The sequence below is a fragment of the Artibeus jamaicensis genome, unplaced genomic scaffold (genome assembly GCF_021234435.1).
Source record: "Artibeus jamaicensis isolate MK-2021 breed Jamaican fruit bat unplaced genomic scaffold, CSHL_Jam_final scaffold_612, whole genome shotgun sequence".
Classification (NCBI taxonomy): Eukaryota; Metazoa; Chordata; class Mammalia; order Chiroptera; family Phyllostomidae; genus Artibeus; species Artibeus jamaicensis.
Genome location: NW_026522049.1, coordinates 481,192 through 506,159, shown reverse-complemented (window position 1 = coordinate 506,159; position 24,968 = coordinate 481,192). Strand labels below are relative to the sequence as shown.

The window sequence follows — 24,968 nt, the reverse complement described above, 5'->3', positions numbered from 1 at the left end:
TAAATCTCAGAAACACTAGTTCTTGGAATCCCCAGGTCAGCTTCCAGTTCTCACACTCAGTCGCCAATCTCTGTCAATTGCAGCCCGTACACATTGAACATTCTCAGGTGTTCTGCTTGTTGCAGGCCTGCCAGAACGTGAACCACTTTCAACAGATTCATGACCTTCTTTGAAACATTTGTGCCACAGTTTTATTTGTGCTACACTCATTTCATCATCCTTGGAAGCCTTCTGAATCATCCAAATAGTTTCCACAGAGGAACATTCAAGCTTAACACAAAATCTGATGCAGATTCATTGCTCTACTTGCTCAGTCATTTTGAATGCGATGGCCACACAATATATATGTTTATTCAATGGCATCTACTGTCCCCACTGACTAGTACAGTGAAGTTGTCATTGTTCATATATGTACATTCCAGTCCATTCTCTCTCTGCTTACCAGCTTACATCAATGTAGCGCAAACATTCTTGATGGCTAGACTTTTCCTGGACAGGCCTGGCAGGACTTTTTCTGGACAGACATCATACATGCTGAAATAGCTAACAGGCAATGTAAATTAATAAAACCAGACTTTCACTTATTAAATGGTATTAAATGCCTATCTACAAGAAAAGACAGATTCAAGCATTCATTTGGACACAAGTGGGTAACATACCATAAATAAATAAGGCATTTGTTCTCTCAAGAGCTTAAAGTTCTAGATCAAGTGCAAAAGTTCTATCAGTGTATTCTTCCTGGTCGTAGCTAATTCAGGAACATTTAGAGATGAAATTTAACTTGCTTACCTGTGACCCATGATACTATACTACGTAAGTAGTAACAGGCTAAGACTACATTACTTCTAAGGGTCCTTGAAACTCTCAGATTCTAGTATTGTAAATGTTGGAATGAAAGAGATAAAATGGAAACTTCACAGGTATGTAAAACATTTGATGTGCTCATACTAAATTAGACTACCATTTTTAATTTCGAAAGATCATTTTCTCACAGAAATCATTTAGTAGTATCCATCAACATGTTTTTAAAATGGGATTCACTTAATCGCTATGGATTCTTCTAAGATGAAGAATAAAGAGATGTTACCACAATTTGTATAGAAGATGGTTCTAATTGTGGAAAATGTGGACAGGGGATTGAAATTAATATTAAAGATATGCCACTGCATGTCCACAGGAGCGGTCTGTTGTATGATTTTACAACAGAAAGTGAGCTGTGAAAATAACATAATAATTATTCAGTTTAAGTATCTAAAGAATAAAGTAAGACTTAAAGGAGTTCCCAATTGCTATTTTTTATTTTTTTTAACTTTTGGTTATAGAAAATCAGCATCATATTCTATCATTATCACGCTAAGTAGTCAGCTTACCTAATGTAGGGGTATAACACTGTAATAGAGACTAAATGTTCTCCAGTAGATACGGGACAGAAGGAATTTAAAAATGTGTACCTTTACCAAATGCAGGAAAAGTTTTGAAGTCCATCTTCAAAAACAACAGGAATTTTCCAGTGCATTAAAATATGAACTTCACTGTTGATTACAAATATTACAAATTACAAAGTATTATTAGCCTGGATTAACTCTAAAAACATTAGAGTTTTACTAGTACACGTCAGATAATATTTTCCTGCTATTTTTAGAAGACCAAATGGTATTCAGTTAGTTATTACTTTACTCATGCAGATGGGCCATCTATTAAGATAAACTGATATGAGCAACTGTTACTCTGTTAGAGCTTGCATAAAATTTGAAACACGATTGACATTTTCAGAAGTCTACAGGTACCATAAGGTGTATATGCCTTTTGGTAACTGAATTCCTACCACAGCCCCTAGGGAAGCATCACTTAATTGCATTTCCAATTTGAACAGGAATTGTTATATTTGCCCATTTATAAATCACAGGAACAAAAAGCCCAAGAGAGCCAACAACTGAAACCAGAAGGAAAGTCCACAGGAACAGCCGATCCAGAACCTGGGCTATGAACTTCCAGTCTTCAACAACCTGTTGAACAAAAAATAAAAGCCCATATTAAACACATAATTTAACATTGTGTAATTATTTTAAGATATAACACACTGAATTAAGGCCAAATCAGTTTGTGATGCCCACTGCTGCCTGGAAACTGGAAGCAACCCTGAGCTTGGAGGTCAAGGACAAATCCCACCCTCACCATTAAGAACAGGGCCCCTGTGAGCTCTGTATACTATTTTGCAAATGGCTTTTTGATAATTTTTAATAAAAATTCGAATATTATACTACTTGATTTGTCATAAACAAAAAATCTCTTCTGTTCTTAATACATGCAGTTATTTCTGTTCCTTGTTCTTGCCCAGCAGTGTTTACTTATTTTAATTTTTAAGGGAAACCCAGCCTGATGTTAACTTCATGCCAAATTAAAAGTCGACTCAGAATAATACCTCCTCAATTTAATCTCCCCCGCCCCTCGCCTGCTTGGTTTGGTTTCGGATTTCCTAGGGCCATTTTAGTCCAAGGTCACGAGGACAAGACCTGCTGCCAGGGAGCTCACACCCTCCCTGTTTGCAGCCTAAGCAGGCAGCTGGCTGAGCAGGTGTGAGTGGCCGAGGAAGGGCAGGCTGAGACCAGCCTCAAAGCATGGGGCAGGATTATCATTCCTTGGAATACCAGAACAGTCAGCACAACACTAAGTTTTCTTTTAAAAATATTTAATTTATTTTTAGAGAGGGGACAGGGAGGGAGAAAGAGAGGGAGAGAAACATCAATGTGTGGTTGCCTCTCATGTGCTCCCTGCTGGGGACCTGGCCTGCAACCCAAGCATGTGCCCTGAGTGGGAATCGAACTGGCAACCTTTTGGTTCACAGGCTTGTACTCAATCCACTGGCCATACCAGCCAGGCTAAATTTTCTTTTAAATCATCTGAGATGCCCGGAGGGAACTGAGAGGTTGGATGTGCATAGATGCCCTATTTTGTGGATGTTTTAACTGGCACAGATTGTAGTAAGGGTCTCTTATAAAATGTATGTCAACATTTCTGGTCCTCCATCTATGCTTAGTCTAGAAGGCTCATGACCTGCATTTGTAATACGACACGTCACGGACCTCACGGACATCGTTCTCCTTCATGACATGTCTTGTAATATATCGAATAGAATCAAGTGCAGCTTCCAATGTGTTTCTGGAAGATTTTGGTCCACTACTCCTCTCTGTTTCCTCCTGCTGGGTGAAGTACCTATCTACGTGACTTCTCATGCAGAGCAGTTTTGGAAGCTTGTGGAGAAATATCTTGCGGACCCACGGGGCCATAGCGGCGTGTGTCGAGGGAGAACGATGATGAATGTTGATGGCAAAGACCGTCACCATAATTGACAGTGTCACGAAAATCATGGTAAACACCAGATACTCCCCAATCAGAGGTATTACTTTGGAAGAGGAGGGTATAATCTCTTCAATGACCAGAAGGAAGACAGTCAGAGAGACAAGTACTGAAGTGCAGAGGCAAATCTTCTCACCTTCATTTGAAGGAAGATAGAAGACAAGTACAGTTAAAAATGAGAGCCCAATACAGGGGATAATGAGGAACAAGGTATAAAAGAGAGGCAGACGCTTAATCACAAACGAGTAAGTGACATACGGGTACCAGCAACAGCTGTCGGTTCTGTTCCCTTTGCTTCCTGTTGCACTCACGATCTCCCATTCTCCATTATCAAAAAAATCCCTCTTGTCTACCTCTTGGTCTTCCAGAATTATGTCCACCTGTGATCCATCATAAGTCCAAGAACCAAACTTCATGGAACAGTTCTGGAGATCAAATGGGAAAAATGTGACGTCTATGGTACAGGAACTTTTGTAGTTTGCCGGTGGGGTCCAGGTAATGGTGCCGTCGTACCTGACGACGGTTTTCGTGCTGGCCCCTTCAAAACGTCCGTCTGCGCTGAAACACACACACGATGACAATGTGGGAACTAAACAACACAAGCACGTATCTTACAAACCTAATATAAAAGACAGCCTGTATTACAGTCTGGAATACTCCTTAAATTGTTACACTGGAGATGTGCTTGCTTATACAGGGACCCTGCTCTAAGAACATCTTAAACATCTACGCTGAGACAGATCTACAACTCACAGAACCCAGCCATTTTTGTGGTTGAAAAGATTTCACTTTATCCACAAAATAGAACCAGGCTATTTATACACTGGATATACCCGGAGCCAGAACCCGAATGCCAGACTCCCCACACAGTGCCCTTCCCTCCAGGACAAACACTGGAAGCTGGGATGTTGATGGGAAAGTGCAGGAGCACCAAGCTGGCCGCAAGGCTGACAAACAGTGGTGCCTCCCGCGCTGGGCTGCGTGAACTCACATTCCGGAGAAAGTAGCAGGAAGCTGCCCGCCAAGATAAGATTTATTTGAAATATTCTGTATCTTAAAATTCATGTGACTTTTACAAAGTACTCTATAATATATCTAGGTTTAATGCAAAAATGTTTTCAATGACTTAAAGTAAAAGGGTGCTCCAGGAAGCTGCACCATGCTACCTTACACTCGGTTTGCTCTTTACATATTGAAAAGTGTGGAGGTAGAAGTTTTAAAAGACTAGAGATATTTTTGCACAGCATATGCTTTGTCTTTGTGCCAAGTGCCTTCTTACAAATAACACAAAGTATGTGAGGATAAGCACAAAGTCCCAGGTTTGCCCTGGAGTGATCCTAGAAAAAAATGAGACTGGCACCCAGAGTTACCTTCTCCACAAGTTAAAAAGTAACCTCAAACACATTGAGGGAGGGTGACTGTGACGCCGTGTTAACATTCCTCGTCAGGGGATAATCACAATCACTATTTAAGCAAAACTAGAAGGATGCACTTTTAAATGTAAAGTATGACCTAGACTATTAGAAAAACATACAAAAAGAGCTGGGAGGCAGTCTGCCAAACAGAGCCTGGTACATAAGAGAGTAAACAGGGCTGTCAGTCCTCCTTTGTGAGAACCCGACCCTGCCACCCCTGGGCTGTGTGATCTCAGATAGGTATGACCATTCCTGGCACCCGTTTCCTCACCTGTCAAATGGATGTAACGGCACCCAGCTCGGGAGGGTCCTGACATGCTTACAGAAACCCTGGCACATCCCTGTGTCACACACAGCGCTGAGCTCAGCGCATGTGCAATCCCTGTTGGCGCTGGATGACGGGACCGATGACCGCCTCTCTCCCCTGCCTCCTTACACCTCTCTAGACTCCCCTACAAATGCTCTACAAATTTTAGAGATCAGAGAACACTTTTATGATCAGAAAAGAAGGCACACATACGGAGAAAGTAGAGGAGCCACAGAACCTATCTGAAACTACAGAACTGAAGTAAGATCAAGTCATTTGACTTTCTTTATAGCTAAATGATTTTCAAAAGGAAGAAAACATTACTAGTGCCTAGTAGACACACAAGTGTTTCCTTTTTTTTTTTTTAAAGGTTTTATTTATTTATCTTTAGAGGGGAAGGGGGGAAGGAGAGAGGGAGAGAATTGTTGGTTCCTTTTGTACCCCTTGGGTCTGGTTCGCAGGCCCGCGCTCAATCCACTGAGCTACACCAGCCAGGGTAAGTGTTTCCTTTTGAAACATGAAATGTGAACGTAACTTACTTATCAAACAACACGATGTCTGGGGTCCAGAGAGAGTCTGAAGGGACACGTATGACCCTGATTCCTCCGTAGTCTTCAGGGTCCCACCTGAGCTTTACATCCCTCCATTCCTTCGGGACAAACAGAACGGTCTCAGTTTCAATGACATTCATAATCAAGTGTACTGAAAATTGTACTATTTTTGCCAAGTGCAGAAATTTTGGACGTGAAATCATGTCTACTCCCCACAGAGAAGGCCCACCTCATCTTCATGGGCACTGGCGCCTTCGTGTCCCCTTGTGCAGTGGCTCCACGCAGGGTCCCCATGAGACATTGTGAGGCCCAGGCTGAGCGGCTCACGGCCCCGCCCAGCACCCTCCTCCAACTACTAGCCGTGCCCCAGAGTGGCAGCCGTGGGCATCTGTGGTCCAGGGTCAAGGGAAACATTCTTTTTTCCAGCTGTATTGTCAATGATCAGCCCAACTTGACCACACAAAGAACAGCTGCATTTATCACACGTTCCCCATATTGAAACACCTTGTCCAACCTCCACATGGTAACAATGATGTGATCACATCAAGTGGAGACTTGCACCCCGAGAACAGCACACGTGCCCTTTTAGGAGTTAGGGGTTAGGGAACATATGCATGATGGTCCAGAAAAAAATAAAGACGATGTCTTTTACCTAAAAGGGAGGAGGTACATGGAAATCATCCATCATTGCCCATTCCCATCCTTGTAAAGGCCAAAGGCTCTGAGTGGCCAGCCCGCCAGTGTCTGTCCCCCTGACCTCATCTCCTACTCTCCTCCCCAGGGCTCTCTCACCGCTAGCCACGCAAGCCTCCTTGCTGCTCCGTAAACACACAGGCAAACACCAGCCTTAGGGCCTTTGCAGTTGTGAGCCCCCCTGCCTGACACCCGTCCCTGAGACAGTCCCGGGACTTCTCCTCCTGCCAGCCTTCGTTCGAACCTTACCTTCTCAGTGGTCCCTTCCCAGGCCACCCTATTGAAAAATACAGACCCCAGACTATTTTCCCCCAAGCTTATCAGCTTGGGGAAAAATATATTACCTCTGAAGTATACTATAGAACTTATTTACTTTCCCCCCACTAGAATGAAGTTGCGTGAAAGACAAAACTTTGGTCTGTTTTATTCGCTGTTGTTTCCCTAGAGTCTGGCACTAAAATAACATCAACTGAGTAAATACAAGAGTTCCATGCACCTCGCCTGTCTGCACCCTGCCGGTTCACCAAAACCAGATCCTCGTGCATGTCCCTTTGTGCTGCAGACCCTGAAATCATAGTGGCACCTCACCAGTTGGGTGGCCTTTGGACGGTATACATACCTGTTTCAGCCAGACATTTGTTGTCATTAACTGATTTTTCTCGTCCTAGAAAACAAAAATCTAAATAAGGCTGATTGTCCCAATTCCACAAACAATATTTCTTTAAGAATGGATTTTTTCATTTTATATAAATACTCCTCCCCATACAGTTCTGCATTCTGTTCATCAGTCCAGCTCTCCAGAAAAGCAGGGTCTTTTTTCTAGGCTAATTTCACAGTATTCCTTTCAGCATACTCTGTATCTCAGATAAACTGCCCTAAAATATACCTTTTTTAGATTTAACTTTCATCATCTCATCCACTACATTCCCTCAAATCTAAGACACAATGCTCTCTAATATATCAGCAGTGTTACTTCATGTGCCTGGCACTAAGAGAGAGCCCGGCTGACAATGACTTGTGAGCTGCCACTGATTGTAAGATGCACCTTGATTTCAGAGGAGCTAAAAGGGAGGAAAGTATGCATCTCGGCGACATAAGTCTTTTAGTGCATTCCTCAGCGACTGCAAAGTCATTATTTGCCTCCGCGGAGGCACAGATCTGAATCTCTGTGAAGCTGCTATGCAGGAATCATACTGAGGCCACAGCCTCGGGGAAGCATCGTGAAGCTTGAACACCCTACGTTTCTAGAGTACCTGGGGTCCCTACACTTGGCAGGGGGATGGAAGCATAAATAGCTTAGCAGACTGCAGGGCACTAATCCCCTGTCCTGTCCCAACAGCAAGTGAATGACGTAGAAGGAAGAAGACCTGGGAAGGCTGCATGGCCATCTTCGTACACCAAGGTTCCACAGAGTGACCGCACCTACACGGGAGTGTGAAATTGAACACATAATGAATGACATGCACACCTACCACGTCCACCAGCTGAGATATCGCAAGGCCAAACTTTATTCTTATTTTGTCATGCAGGTGTTCCACAGGACGAACCCATCTTTCATAGTCTTGGAATAAATTCTTAAACAACCTATCTTCATGTTTTGCAACAAAGAATGGTTCAGCTAATCCTGTAGAACAAATTTTAAAAAATTAGTGTACTGCCTTCTTTCCTACAGATGCTTCAACTTAAAAAAATCATCATCATTAGTGAACCAAACTATTATTTAGGCTATTATTATAATACATTTTAAATGAACCATTAATACAATTATTTGTGATCAATAAGGAACACTGATACATTTCTCAGTTAAATCAGATTACTCACATGGAAATATGCAGAGTTCCATAAGAGGTACTCGGAGTTTCCATCTATATCTATATACACATACACACATGTATATATACAGAATTATGTAAAATCTAAGCAACAAAAGCCTTTAAATTACCAGGGTTAGGGGGTTGCTTGACATAAAATTTCAAACCCAGAAAACAGATACATGACAGTAAAGTTCATTTATCAACTTTAAATGTAAAATAAACATGCTGTAATTTACATAAGTTTAATATGTAAATTATATATTGACTACATTATTCCGATTCGTCCTACCTCTGTTTGTTGTACATTCTTTTTTTTTAATAATTAATTTTATTTAGTTATTTTTCAAGTACAGTTTTTTGTCTATTTTTCCCATCCCAGCCTTCCCCGCCCCTTGCTCCCCACCTCCCTCCCATTTCCACCCCCCTTAGTTCTCATCCCTGTGTCCTTCCTATTTGTTCCTCCAAATCCCTCCCCCTTTTTCCCCTTAACTTCCTTCCTTCTCCCCTCTGGTCACTATCCCCTTGTTCTCTATTTCAGTGTCTTTGTTTTTTTTTTCTGCTTGCTTGTTTGTTTTGTTGTTTAGCTTCCTGTTAAAGGTGAGATCATATGGTATTTGTCTTTCAGCACCTGGCCTATTTCACTCAGCATAATGCTTTCCAGTTCCATTCATGTTGTTGCAAAAGGTAGTAGCTCCTTCTTTCTCTCTACAGCATAGAATTCCATTGTGTATATGTACCACAATTTTTTGATCCATTCATTTACTGATGGGCACCTAGGTTGCTTCCAACTTTTGGCTATTGTAAATTGTGCTGCTATGAACATTGTGGTGCATAGGTTCTTTTGTTGTACATTCTTATAAAATGACCTTAAAGCCCACAATTTTTTTAAGACAAAATTCTAAAAGTTTTACATGCCATAGCCAAAGACTGGTTATATCTGTGGTTACAGCTATGTTTATACTTCTGCTGAGTTTAAATAAGCATCTCTGAGAAAATGAGAGTTTTCGGTGTCATATGGACTCTGTTAAGGAAATGTACAATGTGTAAAATTCAAGCATGACCTTTACTCAAGACTCATGACTTTACAAAGAAAAGCATTTAGTTAAAACAGAAAGCCGCTGACCTATTTATAAGTGCACACATAGGGATTTGTAGTGGCTACTGATGGTTGTCATCCAACCTAAGAGAAACGATCCCACACAAGAGTCGCATTTACACCAAATCTCTTCTCATTATAACGGACCATGTTGTTTGCAGGGAGCTACTTAAAGAGCTCCTGCTCTCTCCAGCTGCAAGGAACCCTGCCTTTCCCTCACTGCCCACTTCTTCATCAATAGTGCGCCTTATTCCTCAAGTGTGTATATTGCTTCCCTGAGTAATTTAAGATACTAGATTTGATCTACAAATACCGTGGAGTTCTTACCATGCCTTCCAGTAAAGTCTCCTTATGCTGAAATGCACAGATTGGAAACATTTCAATTGAATTAGAGTATTATACACTGGAGAGTCATTCTGTGTAATGTTTAAAAGTTTTTCATTTTATAGTTTCTCCTCTTTAATCCTATTTAAAAATTGTATGGCCTTTGAAATACCAAAAGTTTAAGGTTACTTAAAAGATAAAAGTAACAAAATGGTTTTTTCATAGCACTAAGGCCCTTTTGCCTTAGGCAGGAACATGCTAGCTGGAATCGCCACCTCGAATCTTGTTCAACGGAAAGCAGAGCCCTGGCCAGTGTGGCTTGGTGGGTCTGGCGCAGTCCCACAAACCCAAAGGTCCCCCGCTGGAGGCAGGTGAGAGGTAACTGACCTAGGTTTCTCTCTCACATCGATGTTTCTCTTTCTCTCTCCCTTCCCCTCTCTCTCTAAAATGAAATAAATAAAATATTTCGTAGATAGGGCATAAATACATAAAATGATAAATTTGTCCCAATATTCTACCTAATGGTGACCGCCTTGTGAATATCTTCGACACAGACAAACCCAAATTCATGATCTTCCCCAAAATGGTCGCTGACACTATTCCCCGCCTCAGTGAGGGGCTCCATCCTCTGCCCATTTCTGCTCATGGCTTAGAAGCCTAGGAGTCACATTTCACACCAACTACATCTCTGGTCCAACAGAAAACACTGATTTTACCTCCCAAACATTTCAGTGTGGTGATTAAGAAAGGACAAAGGGGGACTTCCGCCAAGATGGAGGCATAGGTGGATGTGCCGTGCCTTCTCACACAACCAAGTTTAGAGACAACTATTAGCAACAGAAAACACAGCCAGAACACGGAAAATTGAACTTTTCGGAAGTCCGTTAACAACAAATTCTTCAGCCTGACCGGTAAGGGGCGAAACCAGCGGCTGGTGAGGGGTTGCACAGGAGGACTCGGTCAGACGGACTCAGGTGCGGAATCCAGACGCGCAGAATCCAGGCGCAGGGTTGGACCTAGTGAGCGACCGAGCCACCAGGCGAGCGACCGAGGAAGAGGAGGAGACAGCGAGGAAGCGGTGCTGCGTGTTTACTGTGGTCACCCATTTGTGCGCGAGCGGAGTGGGCGGTTGGACCGGGGCCCGGAGGGTCCCCGAGGCAAGCAGCAGTAGAGGGCGCCGCCATTTCCCCGCTCTGACCACGCCCCCACATACAGCGTCACAACCCAGCGACCTGGGAGTCCAAGGCACCGCTTCTCACACTTAAAGAGCCAAAACAGACCAAAAATGTCGCAAGATCTCAAAGCCTCACAACCCATAGATCTAAGCAATGAAGAAATAGCAAAACTCTCAGGCGCACAGTTTAAAACACTGGTCATCAGGATCCTCACAGAACTGGTTGATTATAGCGACAAATTAGACAAATATATGAAGGCGAAACTAATTGAAATGAATGGAATTGCACAGGACACCAATAGCAATGAAAAGGAAACTGGGACTCAAATCAATGGAGTGGACCAGAAGAAAGCAAATAATGGCCAAACAGAAAAGAGTCAGGAAGCAAGAATTCAAAGAAATGAGGAGAGTCTTAGGAACCTCCAGGACATCTTTAAACGCTCCAACATCCGAATTATAGGGGTACCAGAAGGGGGAAAGGCACAGCCACCAGTGGAAAACTTATTTGAACAAATAATAAAGGAGAATTTCCCCAATATGGCAAAGGAAATAGACTTCCAGAAAATCCAGGAAGCTCAGAGAGTCCCAAAGAAGTTGGACCCAAGAAGAAACACACCAAGGCACATCATAATTACATTAGCCAAAATTAAAATGAAGGAGAGAATCCTAGAAGCAGCAAGAGCTAAGGGGACAGTCACCTATAAAGGAGTCCCCATCAGACTGTCAGCAGATTTCTCAAAAGAGACCTTACAGGCAAGAAGGGGCTGGAAAGAGGTATTCCAAGTCATGAAATCCAAAGACCTACAACCAAGATTGCTCTATCCAGCAAAACTTTCATTTAGAATGGAAGGACAGATAAGGTGCTTCTCAGATAAGATCAAATTCAAGGAGTTCATCATCATCAAGCCCTTATTATATGAAATGTTAAAGGGACTTATCTAAGAAAAAGAAGTTAAAGAAACATGAACAGTGAAAGGACAGCAAACTCACAGTTATTAACAACCACACCTAAAACGAAAGCAAACTAAAAGGACAGCTAGATCAGGAGTGGAAACATAGAAATGAAGATCTCAAGGAGGGTTAGCAACAGGGGAGTGGGAGGAGGAGATGGGGGGAGAAGGTACAGAAAATAAGTAGCATAGACAGTAGATAGAAAATAGATGGGGGGGCAAGAATAGCATGGGAAATATAGAATCTAAAGGACTTGAGACACATGGTCATAAACTAAAGGGAGGGTAATGGTGGGATGGGGGTAGGTGGAGGGGAATGAAGGGGGGAATAGAACAACTGTAACAGCATAATCAATAAAAAATTAAAAAAAAAAAGAAAGGACAAAGGACTGCACAGCTAAAAACCTTAATTTGAATGCTTGGCACCGCTAATTAGCTGTTAACCTGCACATGCCACAATGTTCTAACCTACATAAATAAGGATATCTGGCCACAAAGCGTCGATAATTCTGAAAAGTGTATGGCAAGAACTCTTCATTATATTTGAACATTTTGTGCACGTTTGAATTTTCTCACTCTAGAACATTAATAAAAATGACAACTTCTGCTTTGCTGCCTATAATGCAGATAAAATGAAATAAATTATCTTACTAGGTAGGGTAGTATCAAGGTAGTTTACAGCGTTCTTTTAATGTCTTCTTGGCTAAACTCAGTATGTAACTACATAGATAGCTCAGGGTTTTTAGAACAAATTCTAGGAAGATAAGACAAGATGCTGTCCCCTATTGGCATTCCCCTATGAAAAATCATATTTTCTTATCAAAAAGTGGTGAAAAAAGTGGAGAGACTATTGCGGAGCAGCTGCCTTGTGCATCTCAGGGCGTCCGGCAGCGTCCCTGGCTTCTAGCCACTACATACAGTCCCCCTGAAACGTGACAACCAAAATACATCTCCAGACATTGCCAAATGTCACAAGGGCAGGGGAGGGGACAAACCTGCCCCTTGCTGAGAACAGCTCGACTCCCATTCTAATCATGAAAATACTGTGTGGTCACTGTCAAGATTCCGACCAGAAGCACAGGAAGAAAAGCATTTCTCCCTCCTGGCCTCCCGGCCGCCTTCCTCCAAGCGCAACTGCTGTTGAGTGTGATGTGTACACACTTTCAAATACATGCACAGAGAAAGAACGAAGGTTTTATTTTCAATTTCTAGGACTTGCTATTTTCATCCAATACTCTGTATCAGTGTATGTCTATCCAGTCTTTTTTCGTAAGTTGCAAAGCAACCTGGGTTATGGGTTTTTCCTAATTTACATAAGGTTTCACTACTGATGGGCATTTATGTAGTCCTCAGTTTGGGGTTGTTTTAACAATACCTCAATGGAAAAATGTGGTGCTTAACATTTTGTACACCTATTTCCCACTATACGAGAATGTGTGGCACTGACTCTTAGAAGTGGAACTGCTGAGTCAAGGATATATCCATTTGACCTCCTGCTAGTTACTGCCAATAACCTTCCCTTTCTTCTTCACCATCTGTAATAAGAATAAAGTGAAATATCTAAAAAGTTTTGTAATATAAAGTTTTGTGGTATAGTGTCATATCCCCAGCGCATAAATAAGGCACTCCTGGAGCAGTTAATTCTCCCTTCCAAGTTTCTTTGTACCTTTTTTTAAGTTAACAAAAAATGACTTGTATTCCCTTTTTAAAAAGTCCTTTTGTAGCAGCCCTCGGAGGGCTATTTTAAGCAACAGCAAGATACAGCAGTGAACGTAATCAACTGTTTTGTAACTGAGCAGAAATGTGCACTACATCCAACATTTTCAATGTGACAAATAACTATGCTTACCAATCATTATTTTAAGAATTATAGATGAAATGCACAGGGTTTTTTTTCCACCCCAGGATTTTCATTATTTTTCTATTGATTTTTATCACAGAATTATAAAGTTTCTCTGTGGTGAATATGCTTTAGGAAACCTACTTTAAGCTTGCCCTGACTCAGAACACTTGCAGTGAGAAAGTGACCCCAGGCAGTTTTAAATTTAGGTCCAGTCAATACTTCTCAAGGAGAGGCGACAATTTACACACTCTTTAAAAAAAATGTGAGCATCATCAGATTAAGCAAATGCTGAGTTCGCTATTGTAATTTGATACCATAAACCTCTCCATAGGCAGTAAATATATATTATGAGTTTGTAGGTTTATAGGATTATGAACTGAAACACCTGAATATACATGAAATTTCCTCAGTTCCTATGACCTACGTGACCTTGATGAGACTTGCAAAGTCCCCCTTAGCACCATCCAGTGAGTGAATGCTGAGGACTAGACAGAAACTTGTAAATGTGATGATAGGTGCAATTTCCAGGACGGTGGAATGCTGTTTATTAGTTTTATTGGTCTTATGATATTTGAGCTTTATTATAACTTCTCTGTTTCCACAATCGTTGTCATCAGATCCTCTTGACAATCCAGCCAGTTGTTGTGAATAGGAAACTTCTCTATGACTGCGCTCTCAAATTGTGCTGCTCGAACCCACAACAAGCACCTTATTAGGTGCTTTGTTAGGCAGAGTCTCAGGCCCCACATCCAGCCTACCTGGCACCTACTCTGTCACCACAGCCTCTGGGGATGCTGGTGCCCTGACAGTTTGAGAAGCCCTGGTCCACAAGACTTGGAGAAGTGATTCTCAAGGTGGCAAAGACTGTAGGCACTAAGTGGGAAACAATTTTGTTTCCTAAGGCACATTAGACAAGAGCTGGAGACATTTTTTGGTGGGTGCCACTGACATCTTGTATATAGAGGCCAGGGATACTGCTACACAGCTTACAAAGCCCAGGAAAGTCTCCTATTACAAAGAGCTATCCAGCCCCAGAAGTTAAGAAACCCTGACGTAGAGAAAAAGAAATAAGAATAAATCAAAAGTTCAGCTCTGCCCAAGTAGCTCAGTTGGTTCGGCATTGTCCCGATACACCAAGATTGCAGGTTTGGTCCCTGGTCAGGACACACATAGGAATCAGCCAATGAATGCTTGAACAAGTGAAATAGCATATCAATGTTTATTTCTCTCTCTCTCTCTTAATAGCAACAATTTTTTTTAAAACTTAATCAGAAAGCAGAAGAGAATCATTAAAAAAATTTCTTCTAGCCTTGGCTGGCGTGGGTCAGTGGATTGAGCACAGGCCTACAAACCAAAAGGGCACCCAACAGAGTCCTGGTGAAGGAGGGCATGTCCCTGGGTTGTGGGCCAGGTCCCCCAATGGGGGTGTGCGAGAGGCAACCACACACTGATGTTTCTCTCCCTCTCTTTCTTCCTCCCTTCACCTCTCTCTAAAAATAATTAAATCTTCAAAAATAAATAAGAAAGTAGTTGATAAATAAAAATAAAGTTTCAATCATTTAAAGTTTCACAGAACTACAAAGCTAAGAAGTAGAACTGACTCTCCACTCCCTAATTTCCATAAGTCACTCCCCCAGTCACGGCCAGATCTGTTTAAAAGACCTGCATTATTATAGCAGTGGCAGTATCGTAGCAAATGAGGTTTATCCGAGGCACCATTATTGCTAATTGAATAAATAAATAACCTGTATTATCTTAATGTAACAGCTAATTATCTATTCTTTATTACAGGCAAAAGTGCCTCCTGAGCCACCTTTCACAGCCAAATGGCTGCTGGCAGATTAGATGTTCCCTTTACCTGAAGATTGGTTCACAGAAAAGACCATAAGGAAGAGCTATTATTAAGACTCTAAGTCGAGTATGAAGAAAATGTAAATGTAAAAGCAATTATGGTTGAAAGACCTAAGAACCATCTCCCAGTACCCTCTCATTTTAAAGAGGGAGACATAAAGGAGCGGCAAGGTCAAGCGACACGCCCAGGAAAACATAATGACAGGTCTTCAACCGCAGCCAACCTCCATTCAAAGGGAATGTCATAGGAAAGCCTACGGCATTTAGCAGCACTGTGCAATCCACCATCTATTCGACATCACTTTGTTCTTTATCTGGTCGCTGACTAAGAACAGGGAGCCTTTGCTGATCCTTCATTTCACAGCTGAGGACACTACTACCCATTCATTCATCCACAAACATTGACTGGCTCCTACAGTAGGTGCTACCTTCCAGGTAAAAAGACAAGCAGGATAAACGGCTGTTCTGAAGGAGCTCACGATGGACCAAGGGGAAAAGCCACACGACTGTAATGTGACTCGAGGGTTATTACAAGAGGGGTCACTAAGTAGGGTGGGGGCAGAAAGGAGGAGGTGATCACTTCTCACTATAACACTGGACACACACATGAACAAATAGCTATTTACGCTCTTTAACGCTCTGTCATGTTTATATTAAAAGAGATGGAAAAAGTTCCCCTTTCACCAAAAGGAGTAGGGAACTACCCTTTGCTGGAATGTCGGGCACAGTACCTGGAAATTCGTACATATTATTGAATCCTGCAAACAACTCAGAGGTAAGCTGTATTGTCCCCACTTTTTTTAAAAGAAGGAAGCTTGTCCAAGTCACATTGGGGGCCATAATGTGAGCCTAGTTTTGTCTAGCTACAGAATCACATTCCTTTTTCTCTGTTAAACTACAACTCTCTCTGCACAGGACTTTCTTTATTTGCTGAAAATGCCTTCCACATTACTCCTGTTCAGTCTACACAAAGCAATGCAATCCACAATACATAATTCTACTCAAGATTCTTGCTTTCTGGAATCAGAAGCCAATCTCCTAAGGTTTAAAAACTTCAAGAGAGGAAAGACAAGAAAGAGTTCTTTAAAACAAAAATCAGTGTGAGAGAGAAACAAGGAAAGAGTTCTTATACCCAAATGTTTCCTCTTTTTAAGAACTTCACTTATAAAAACAGAGTTACTGCTATGGCCTGTGTGGCTCAGCTGGTTGGAGCATCATCTTGTAGAACAAAGGTCACGGGTTCGATTCCCAGTCAAGGCAAGTCCGATTGTGTATGAGAGGCAACCGATCCACCCCTCCCTCCCTCCCTCCCTCTCTCCCTAAAAGCAATGAAAAAAACAGACATAACCGCTGTCTTCAGTTTTGCCTCTTGCTTAGAGGATTCTCCCCTTGTCCATGTTGAGTTCCCACCTCAGGGGCCCCACACACGCTAAGCTGACAGCTGACGGAGTCCTCAGCCTCCTGTCTCCGCGGGAAACACGCCACCCAGGGAAGGCTGGGGCGCGACTTCCACACTCGCTTCTGGGCAAAAGGGCGGGTTTCCAAGTGCAACTGGGCACGTCTCTGACTGACTGAGTTGTCCCCTCACAGTCCCGTGAGGCTTGTCAGGGGACATGCCAAGCGGCCTTTCCCTTTATTACCGTGACCATCTGGGCATTTCAAGGACCCCCCTCAAGCCAGGCCCCCAGGGAAAAAGCGCAGCCGTCCGTCCTCCCGGCTCTCCGGTGCCCACAGCCCCGTGCCCCGCCGCCCAGGCTCACCTCCGGGTGCGCCGCCCGGACCCTGGCGCCCGGCAACCAGCGGGACGAGGAGCAGGAGGCGCAGGACTGCGGGCCGGGACCCCCACGCTGCCATCACCCCAGGAGCTGCCTCACGACGGGCCCGCGGGAAAGCGGACTCAGGATGGAGCTGCGGGAGGATCCAGCCGGGCAGCTCCGCAGCGTCTGGTACCTGGAGCACAGGAGCGGAGTGAGGAGCCCGGCAGGCGAGGAGCAGCCACGTTTGCCCCGCCCAAGCCCCGCCCCTCAGCATTGGCCCCTCCCCATCCCGCACTGTCTGCTTCTAGATATGCTCCTTCACATACATTTGTAGGTACAAAAATAGACAGGTGATAGTTAAGAATAGTATAGGAGCTCTGGCTGGGGTGGCTCAGTGGGTTGAGCACCAGACTGTGAAGCAAAGGTGCTCAACTAGCAAAGGTAGTAGCTAGTTCGATTCCTAGTCAAGGCACATGCCTGGGTTGCAGGCCCAGTCCCCAGTAGGGGGCAGAGGAGAGGCAACGACACATTGCTCTTTCTCTCCTCTTTCTCCCTCCCTTCCCCTCTCTCTAAAAATAAATAAGACATACATTTTTAAAAAGAACAGTATAGGAAATGCAGAAGCCAGAATGGGACAACTGTTAGGGAATACCTGTAATAGCATAATCAATAATCAATATACTTTTAAAAAATAAATATGCTTCCTCAGCTCTGACCCGTTAGCAACTAGCTCTGTCCCGCCCATTCTGGCCCCACCCCATTTACTCAGAGCCCATCCCAGTCCCACACAGTTGGACTCCGGCTCCGCCCCTGCCTTTAGACCTATCCCCTGTGTTTCCAGCTCCTGCCCTGCAGGTGGCAAGAGCAGCCCTGGAGTTAGGAGGTTCCGAGGCCAGTGTCACAGGCAGGTCCGGTGTACCTTCCAGAAACCTTGGGTGGGCCCCAGCACACCTAGGATAAATACCTGCACCAAGAGTGGATAGACACACAGACAGAAAACCGTGATATGCCCCCAGATCACCCACTGCCAATGATCTCTCCCAGCATCCTGTGGCCTCCTGGGGCTGTAGGGGCCAAGCGACCCTGCAGGAGGCCTGGTCTCAGGTCAGCCCTCTGCCTGGGCCAGTTTCTCCATCTTTATAAGAAGCAGGTAACCGGGAGGACTGACCCTCATCTGGAGAAATAGTCCCCTTCACACTGCCACCAATTAATGTCTGTAAATACAGTGATTCCATCTGCCCCAGACACTTGTGACCCCACTGTTGATAGATGCTGACAGCGCCAGGCCCGTCGCACACCCCGCTACACCCTCCATTTCATCCCTTCTGTCCATAATTGATTAGGAAGCTTCCTCTTGCTGTAAAGATTCAGGCAAATTATCTTTAAGCCTCAGTGGCAGAGCGTGTCACTGGTTCTTCACAGAGAGATTTATGGAGGTGACACTTCTGAGACACCTTGTGAGCAGACATTTCACTCCAAATTCCGCTTTGTAAAACCTAAACCTGGCTGCAGAAAATCCTAACTGTAAATATGGTTTGATTTTTTTCCCCTAGGTCCAAGTACATCCAGGAAGATAGAAACAAAAGCCATTGAAATTAGTCTGCATAACTGGATTTAAAGAAAGGAGCCACAGAAAAGGGATGCAATGTGGTGACTATGTTTGCCACTCAGGACACCTCTGCACAGGAAAAAAATAGTACTTACTGTCCCTTCATTGCAAGTTTCTATTTTTCTATAAATAATTTATGGGGCATACAGATACTTACGCAACTCCCCCCGACAGCGATTGCGCTTCTACAGCTAGGAGACCTGGAACCAAGTGGCTGAACAACCGCTGAAGGTCACAGTACCTGTCAGCGGGAAAACTAGAATTAAATGGTTTTCAGTTCCGCCACAGCAAGCGGAACTGGACTCCTTGACATCCCCAGAGTGCTGTGTCAATAACCATAAGCGCTCGCTTACGCAGCCCATGCACTAAAATGGGAACAATACAGAGATTAGCGTGGCCCCCGTGTAAGGATGACACGCAAATGGGTGAAGCGTAAAAACAATAATAACCACAAGAACCACAATTAGTATTTACATAACCTGCAAGAAACACTAGTTGTTACTGCTTTCAAGTGAAAGTCAAAGTGTATAATTTGTTGGGCGCATTAAGATCCAAGCTGATAATTATAGAATGTAATGGGTGCATCTTATATGGCTCTTCCTAGGATACACCGATTACTCTCAGTCACTGCACGTGGTGGTTGCAGGTAACTGGGCGCTTTCTCGCTGCCAGGAGACGCCGGCTGAGCACAGGACACCGACAACTGCTGCTGTTGCTGGGGCCGCCACCTACAGCAGTCTCTTAAAGCAGTGTCTGCCCACCAACTCTCAGATCTGACCAAGGACTGTCATACAATCTTTGTGGTACATCAGCAACCACACTCTCCTCTGAAGACTGTTTTTGTTACACGCTCTTGTCTTTGCACATCCTGCTCCTTCTCCCCTCCCCTGAATATACAAACCCTTTCTTCAGCCCCATTTCAAACGCCACTTGCCCACTAGCCATGGCTTTCTCCACACTCCCAGGGCACTTTTACTCCTATCACGGAGCTATGTTGGGTCCTCCACACCCTCTGCCTGTTACTCTGCCACTGCTCCGTCCCCTCTCCTCACCGCGCTTGTCACAATTTGTAATTAACTACCCTTCAGTGTGTCTAATTCTCCCTACAGAAATGAGCTCCAGCAGCTGCGTCTGTTCTTCCCGGGCGTGTGCCCCGTATACTGAGCACGCAGTCGATGCTCGGATGGATTGGTGGATGAATAAATGAATTTTAAATAGCTTGCCCAAGACCTCCAAGCTAGTGAGCTAGAAAATGGTGAGCAGAAATACAAGCTCCAGTGTCCTGCCTTCAAAAACCAAACTTAACCTCTCTCTGTAGGCCCATCCCTAGTCTGCAAAGTGCTGCCTTCACACCAGCAGGGCCCAGATGTTCTATAGGTGGTGGTCGTTAGCATTTGTGTGGCAGTTACTCTTTGATGTGCTTTTGCAATTACAAAGACTAAATAAATAGCAGAAATCAAAAATAAACATTGTCATCTGCAAGTGGTGTGACCTAATGAGTTGTCTTTCATATCAATGTAGTTGTTCACTCTTATTTATTATAACGGGGTCAGCTGAGCTAAATTTGGAGCTGGGCAGAGTCTCCAAATCTTCCATTCAGCATTTCCATTACAGCTTGGCGATAAATTCTGCTGTGAGCCTTTAAGGTGAAATCAAACTGAAATGTTAGTTAAAGATAAAAATGCATGTTGTCCATTTTACTGCTAAAATTTAGTGCATTTTCACAAATTAAAGGGGGGGAAAGCAAGTATTAATAAAATATTAAATTGCAACCCTTCAAAAGAAATGATAAAAAAAAGTATAAGGTCTCTTTCGGGGACTATTTCTATAGCTGCTATGAAATGTAAAAGTGCAGACATATTTTTTAAAGATATTTTTATTTATTTATCTTTAGAGGGGAGGGGAAGGAGAGAGGGAGAGAAGTATCAATGTATGGTTGCCTCCTGTGTGTCCCCCACCAGGAAATGGCCTGCAGCCCAGGCATGTGCCCTGACCGGAAATCGAACTGCAACCCTCTGGTTCACAGGCCCACGCTCAATCCACTGAGCTACACCAGCCAGGGCAAAAGTGCAGACATATTTTAAAGTAGAGAGCTTTAGGAAAAAAATTAATTGGCTGTATTTTATTAGATTGTAATAACTAAATAGTGGTGTATAAAATCATCTCACAAAAAATATACACCATTTATAAAACTGAGCTGTCTCAGTAGAATTTAATAACAGCATACATACCACAATGTCAGAGACCTAATTACTGACAGGAAAACAAAGTAAATGGGAAACAGCAATTCACGACAAAGCAGAGTAATATTATAATGTATCCTGGACAAATACCAGCTCCTGTTACAAGTGAATATTTTGTTTTCCCACTTAAGAAAGTTCAGTGCAATATTCTATGCTCCTTAAGTGTTGAAAACATTTACATCTAAGAGTGACAAATCATAAAAGAATTTTAAAAGACAAATATAACTGTATTATATACTTCTAATTGGCCAAAAAGATCACAAATCTCAAAACGCACACACACAAAATGGTACCTGTGTATGTGGCGTGGATCTGTTAATCAGCTTCATGGTGGGGATCCTTTCAGAAACTTTACAAATATCAAGTTGTACATCTTAAATACACAATTTTTATGTCAATGATATCTCACAGCTACTAAAAACAAATGATGTCTGAAGTAAAACAAAGGCAAATATGAATTTCTGTAGATAAACTCCATCAGCAAACTTCCAATTATTTAATATGTAGATGCTCACCATTTGTATACTCACTGAACACAGAGTAGTAGAAATATATAAATAGTTATTGCATTAAGTGATCTTCATAGGTGACATACTATTATGGATTTTAAAAAGAAAGTTCTGCCCTTATTTTGTCATCTGCAAGACACAATTGCAAATGTTTGATTCTATGAAAAAGGTAGAATTTATATCATAAAATAAGTGCAAAAAGCAAGTTATATTGCAGGTATAGATCCAAACACTCCAGAAATTTGTGGCTAAGAGAACTGCCATCACAGAGTTTAATTGATTATCGGTTTAATTGTTCCCAGATTATTCCCACTTTTATCAGGAAATATTATAAAATTCTGATTCTCAGAAGCACACAAGAAAATTCACAATTAAATACATGCCACTTCCATTTGTAATTTGTAAACTACAATATAATGCGTTTAGGGAAGCAAAGTTCCGATGAAACCAAGATGGAGCTGCCTTCCTAGTGAGTTTGAGAATCTGTTCTAATTATCTGCTCTGTTCCTTTGTTTAGCCAGAGGTCGCTTTCCCATCATTTCCTACGGAAACTAATTCACATCAAGTTTTCTATATGGATAGGAAGACAGACCAGATGAGCAACCTTTCAGCAATACTGAAGGCTCCCTCTGAAGGTTAAAGTAATGGGTGGCATTGATTGTTCCAGGGAATTGATTATCTTTAATCTGATTCTAAGCTGCCTGATCCCAGTGTCTCAATATTGGAAATCATTTGGTAATTTCCAGTTCCACAGCTGTCTCACCTGAGATGCAATCTTTGCTTAATCTTCCATAACATGCCTGATGAATTTTTGATGTTTTCAATTTTCTCAAAACAAAAGAATATTTGAAGTGCCCAGCATGGCAAAGGGTGTTTGGATTCTTGGCTACCGTTGATCTTCTCAGTCGCTAGTGAGCCGGAGGAGAAAGGCTGTGTGCTTCACATGCGCACCTGAACTGCTCCACGCTCCGTGGCAAATACAGAGGGTTCTTGGAACATTGGGGACTGCTTGGCCTTTAGTCTCTGAAGTCAGATAAACATTAACTCTGTCACTTCATGGCTATTCACTCAGCAAATATTTCAGAATCAACTGTACAAGTTCTCCAACAATGCAGTGAACAAGAAAATGTCTCTGATTTCATGGAACTTACTGCCAAGGGAGGAAGGCAGAAAATACACGAGGTAATTTCAGAATTTGATAGAAATTCTTGAGGAAATAAACAGAAAATGATGAAGTGGGGGATTCTACTTTAGATGGCATGGTCAGAAAATGCCTTTCTGAGGAGGTGACCTGAGCTAGAACGGGAGACAGAGGCAGTGTCAGTCACATGGAGTGCAGAGGGGACAGCGTTCCAGAGACAGGACGACAGTAAGGGATGGGCAATGAAGTGTGTCCGAGAAGACTTTCATGAACAGTCTGACATACGTGTGCAGCATTTCCCCAGCTTTTCTGGCGTCATGAAAACTGAGTCCCAGCTTATAACTTCACACAACATGAGGGTGAAGCGTTTGCTGCAGACGAACTTCCGGTGCAGGACATGTCAAGACTTGTTTCTCTTCCACTGTCCAGGACCTTCTGACGATGGTGATAACTCTGCTTCTATGCCTTCCTGTCACATACTGGGCACGCTGACTCAGTGGGTGGAGGAAAACGGACCAGGAGCCATTTCTACCCTGGGGTGATTAACAGTAACCTCACTACACATGCAAGTGACTGAGGACGAATATGTTCCATTGCAGCAGCACATGGTAGAACTCATCAACTGCAGGTAAAAGATCTTAGTTTTGCAGACTTTACAAAAAGTCTGAGCACAGAATATGTTGTAAGGATCCCTTCCCAGGCCTTTAAAGTGAGGGCTCCTGAAGCTTAAGCTTCGCTCACTTCACAGCAAGTCTGTGAACTTCTCTAATGGGAAACTGAAGACACAGTTAAGACAGACGTGTGGTCGGAGTTACGCATCTGGGTCACCCTAGCAGGCGGGGGAGGAGAGCGGCAGGGGTGAGCGTGGGAGGCCACCCACAGCCTGGGAAGGGACCCCAGCCAGGACTTACACTGGACGGCAGCCCTGGAGCCTTCATGAGCCTTGATCTTCTGAAAACTGCATCAGAGGAAGTTGCCTGTGTCACCCAGCACGCAGTGGGCCCTCAATAACTGAGTGCTGTGATTATAATAAATATTCCACAAGGTTATCGTGAGAATTAGCATTAACAAATGGAAAGCAGCTGATACTACTATTGCCGAATGATGGCTTCTGCTCTGTTGTATAGAGAAACAGGGTTTTCTAAGGTCGCAAACCACTTTAGCAAAGAGAAGGAAAAAACATTTTAAATACTCCTTTAAGACTATTTTAAGTAGCTTGTCTGTAATTTGCCCAAGTCCACCGGCAGGCTGCTTCAGCATCGGAAGTGGGCCAGGGAGGCAACAGTGCTGACTCCAGGCAGCAGAGAGGAGTCGCTTTTTATGTAGTTCATTGTGTATTTTCCAATGAGAGTTTGTACCGCTTTTGTGACCGGAAAAATGTATTAGATTGTTCAGGACTCAGAAGATAACTGTTCCTGGACGAGATCTCCCATTGCTGGTAGGGAAGAGCTCTGTAAACAGGATTTCTCAGAGAATATTATTATATAAAGCTGTTGGGTACGGAATCGAACTCTGGGCCTGCACTGATGCTGGGTGTCAAGCACGTAGAGAGTAGGTTCTTCCTGCCAAAAAGAAAGAAGTGAAAACCCTCTCCAACTGTAAGATCTACTCAGGGACCACTAACGAACTCATATACATTTACTCAAATAGTAAATCTGGTTCCCTTTTTTATGGGGTGTCGTAGGAGATAATGGGGGAAAGGCGACTCCTTTTAAAAATCTGTATCAGTAATATGAATGTAGGGTAGTAAAGATAGGTAAAAATGAAGCAAGGTATGACCAAGCAATTCTATTCTCAGTGTATATAGCTCAGAGGAATGAAAACGCCCCTAATGTTCATCAGCTGACGAGTAAACAAACATAATGAGCAAGGAGCATTATTCAGTAATAGAAGGAAATGCAATCGTGCCGTCATTTTCCGTGTCTAGTAAACAGAGACACAAATTACTGACCTTGCCGCACCATGGACGAGCCTCGACAACACAACACTCCCTGAGGGAGAGACGCCGGCTGCAGAGGACCACAGCTGTGCGACCCCACTTACGTAAAATGTCCAGTGCAGGCAAGTTTGTAGGGACAGGAAGTAGGTTGATCAGCGGTGTCCTCGGGCTGGAGGACACCTTCTGGGGGATGGCACAGTGTGGCAGGGCTTCTTCTTCGGGCAATGAAAATGCTCCAGAATTGAATGTGATGATGGGTGCAGAATTGAAATGGGTACATTATATGGTATGTGAATTACATCTCAATACAGCTGTTACCACATAAACAAACAAATAAATAAATAAACCAAGAAAGGTAACTATTCTATTTCATGTAATTCTGAATTCATTCAAGA

At 43.1% G+C, this 24,968-nt stretch overlaps 1 protein-coding gene and 2 non-coding genes across 7 annotated transcripts; 2 read left to right on the top strand and 1 right to left on the bottom strand.

Moving 5' to 3' along the window:
• Positions 1–442: 442 nt before the first annotated feature.
• On the bottom strand, positions 443–23,016 carry CHRNA5 (cholinergic receptor nicotinic alpha 5 subunit). 5 transcript variants are annotated; one of them, XR_008390424.1, is made up of 10 exons: positions 22,257–23,016; positions 21,500–21,622; positions 18,899–18,982; positions 17,136–17,325; positions 7,796–7,947; positions 6,943–6,987; positions 5,619–5,728; positions 3,084–3,915; positions 1,452–2,006; positions 443–543 (listed from the first exon to the last, which is right to left on the bottom strand). XR_008390424.1 is itself a non-coding variant. In XM_037155950.2 (9 exons), exons 4-9 carry the CDS (start codon positions 17,227–17,229, stop codon positions 1,845–1,847), a joined length of 1,395 nt encoding a protein of 464 aa, XP_037011845.2. In that variant the 5' UTR covers positions 17,230–17,325; positions 18,899–18,982; positions 21,500–21,622; positions 22,257–23,016; the 3' UTR covers positions 443–1,844. The 5 variants fall into 5 exon arrangements, 4 of the variants coding, with proteins under 4 accessions (XP_037011845.2, XP_053514949.1, XP_053514951.1 ...); XM_037155950.2 differs by having other exon boundaries at positions 443–2,006; XM_053658974.1 differs by having other exon boundaries at positions 443–2,006; positions 3,711–3,915; positions 22,257–23,003.
• On the top strand, positions 15,192–15,326 carry LOC128626457 (U4 spliceosomal RNA). Its single transcript, XR_008390440.1, has one exon. It is a non-coding gene; the product is annotated as a U4 spliceosomal RNA (small nuclear RNA).
• Positions 19,083–19,186, top strand: LOC119057268 (U6 spliceosomal RNA). The gene has a single exon (XR_005084045.2). It is a non-coding gene; the product is annotated as a U6 spliceosomal RNA (small nuclear RNA).
• Positions 23,017–24,968: the final 1,952 nt, after the last annotated feature.

Excerpts from the sequence above, each read along its gene's own strand:
- CHRNA5 (XM_037155950.2), bottom strand. The coding sequence starts at position 17,229 with ATGGCAGCGTGGGGGTCCCGGCCCGCAGTCCTGCGCCTCCTGCTCCTC. Across the intron at positions 7,948-17,135 it reads TCCGGGCGGCGCACCCGGAG|GATTAGCTGAACCATTCTTT; the intron begins GTGAGCCTGGGC and ends TTTGTTCTACAG. Across the intron at positions 3,916-5,618 it reads GACATCGTGTTGTTTGATAA|CGCAGACGGACGTTTTGAAG; the intron begins GTAAGTTACGTT and ends TGTGTGTTTCAG.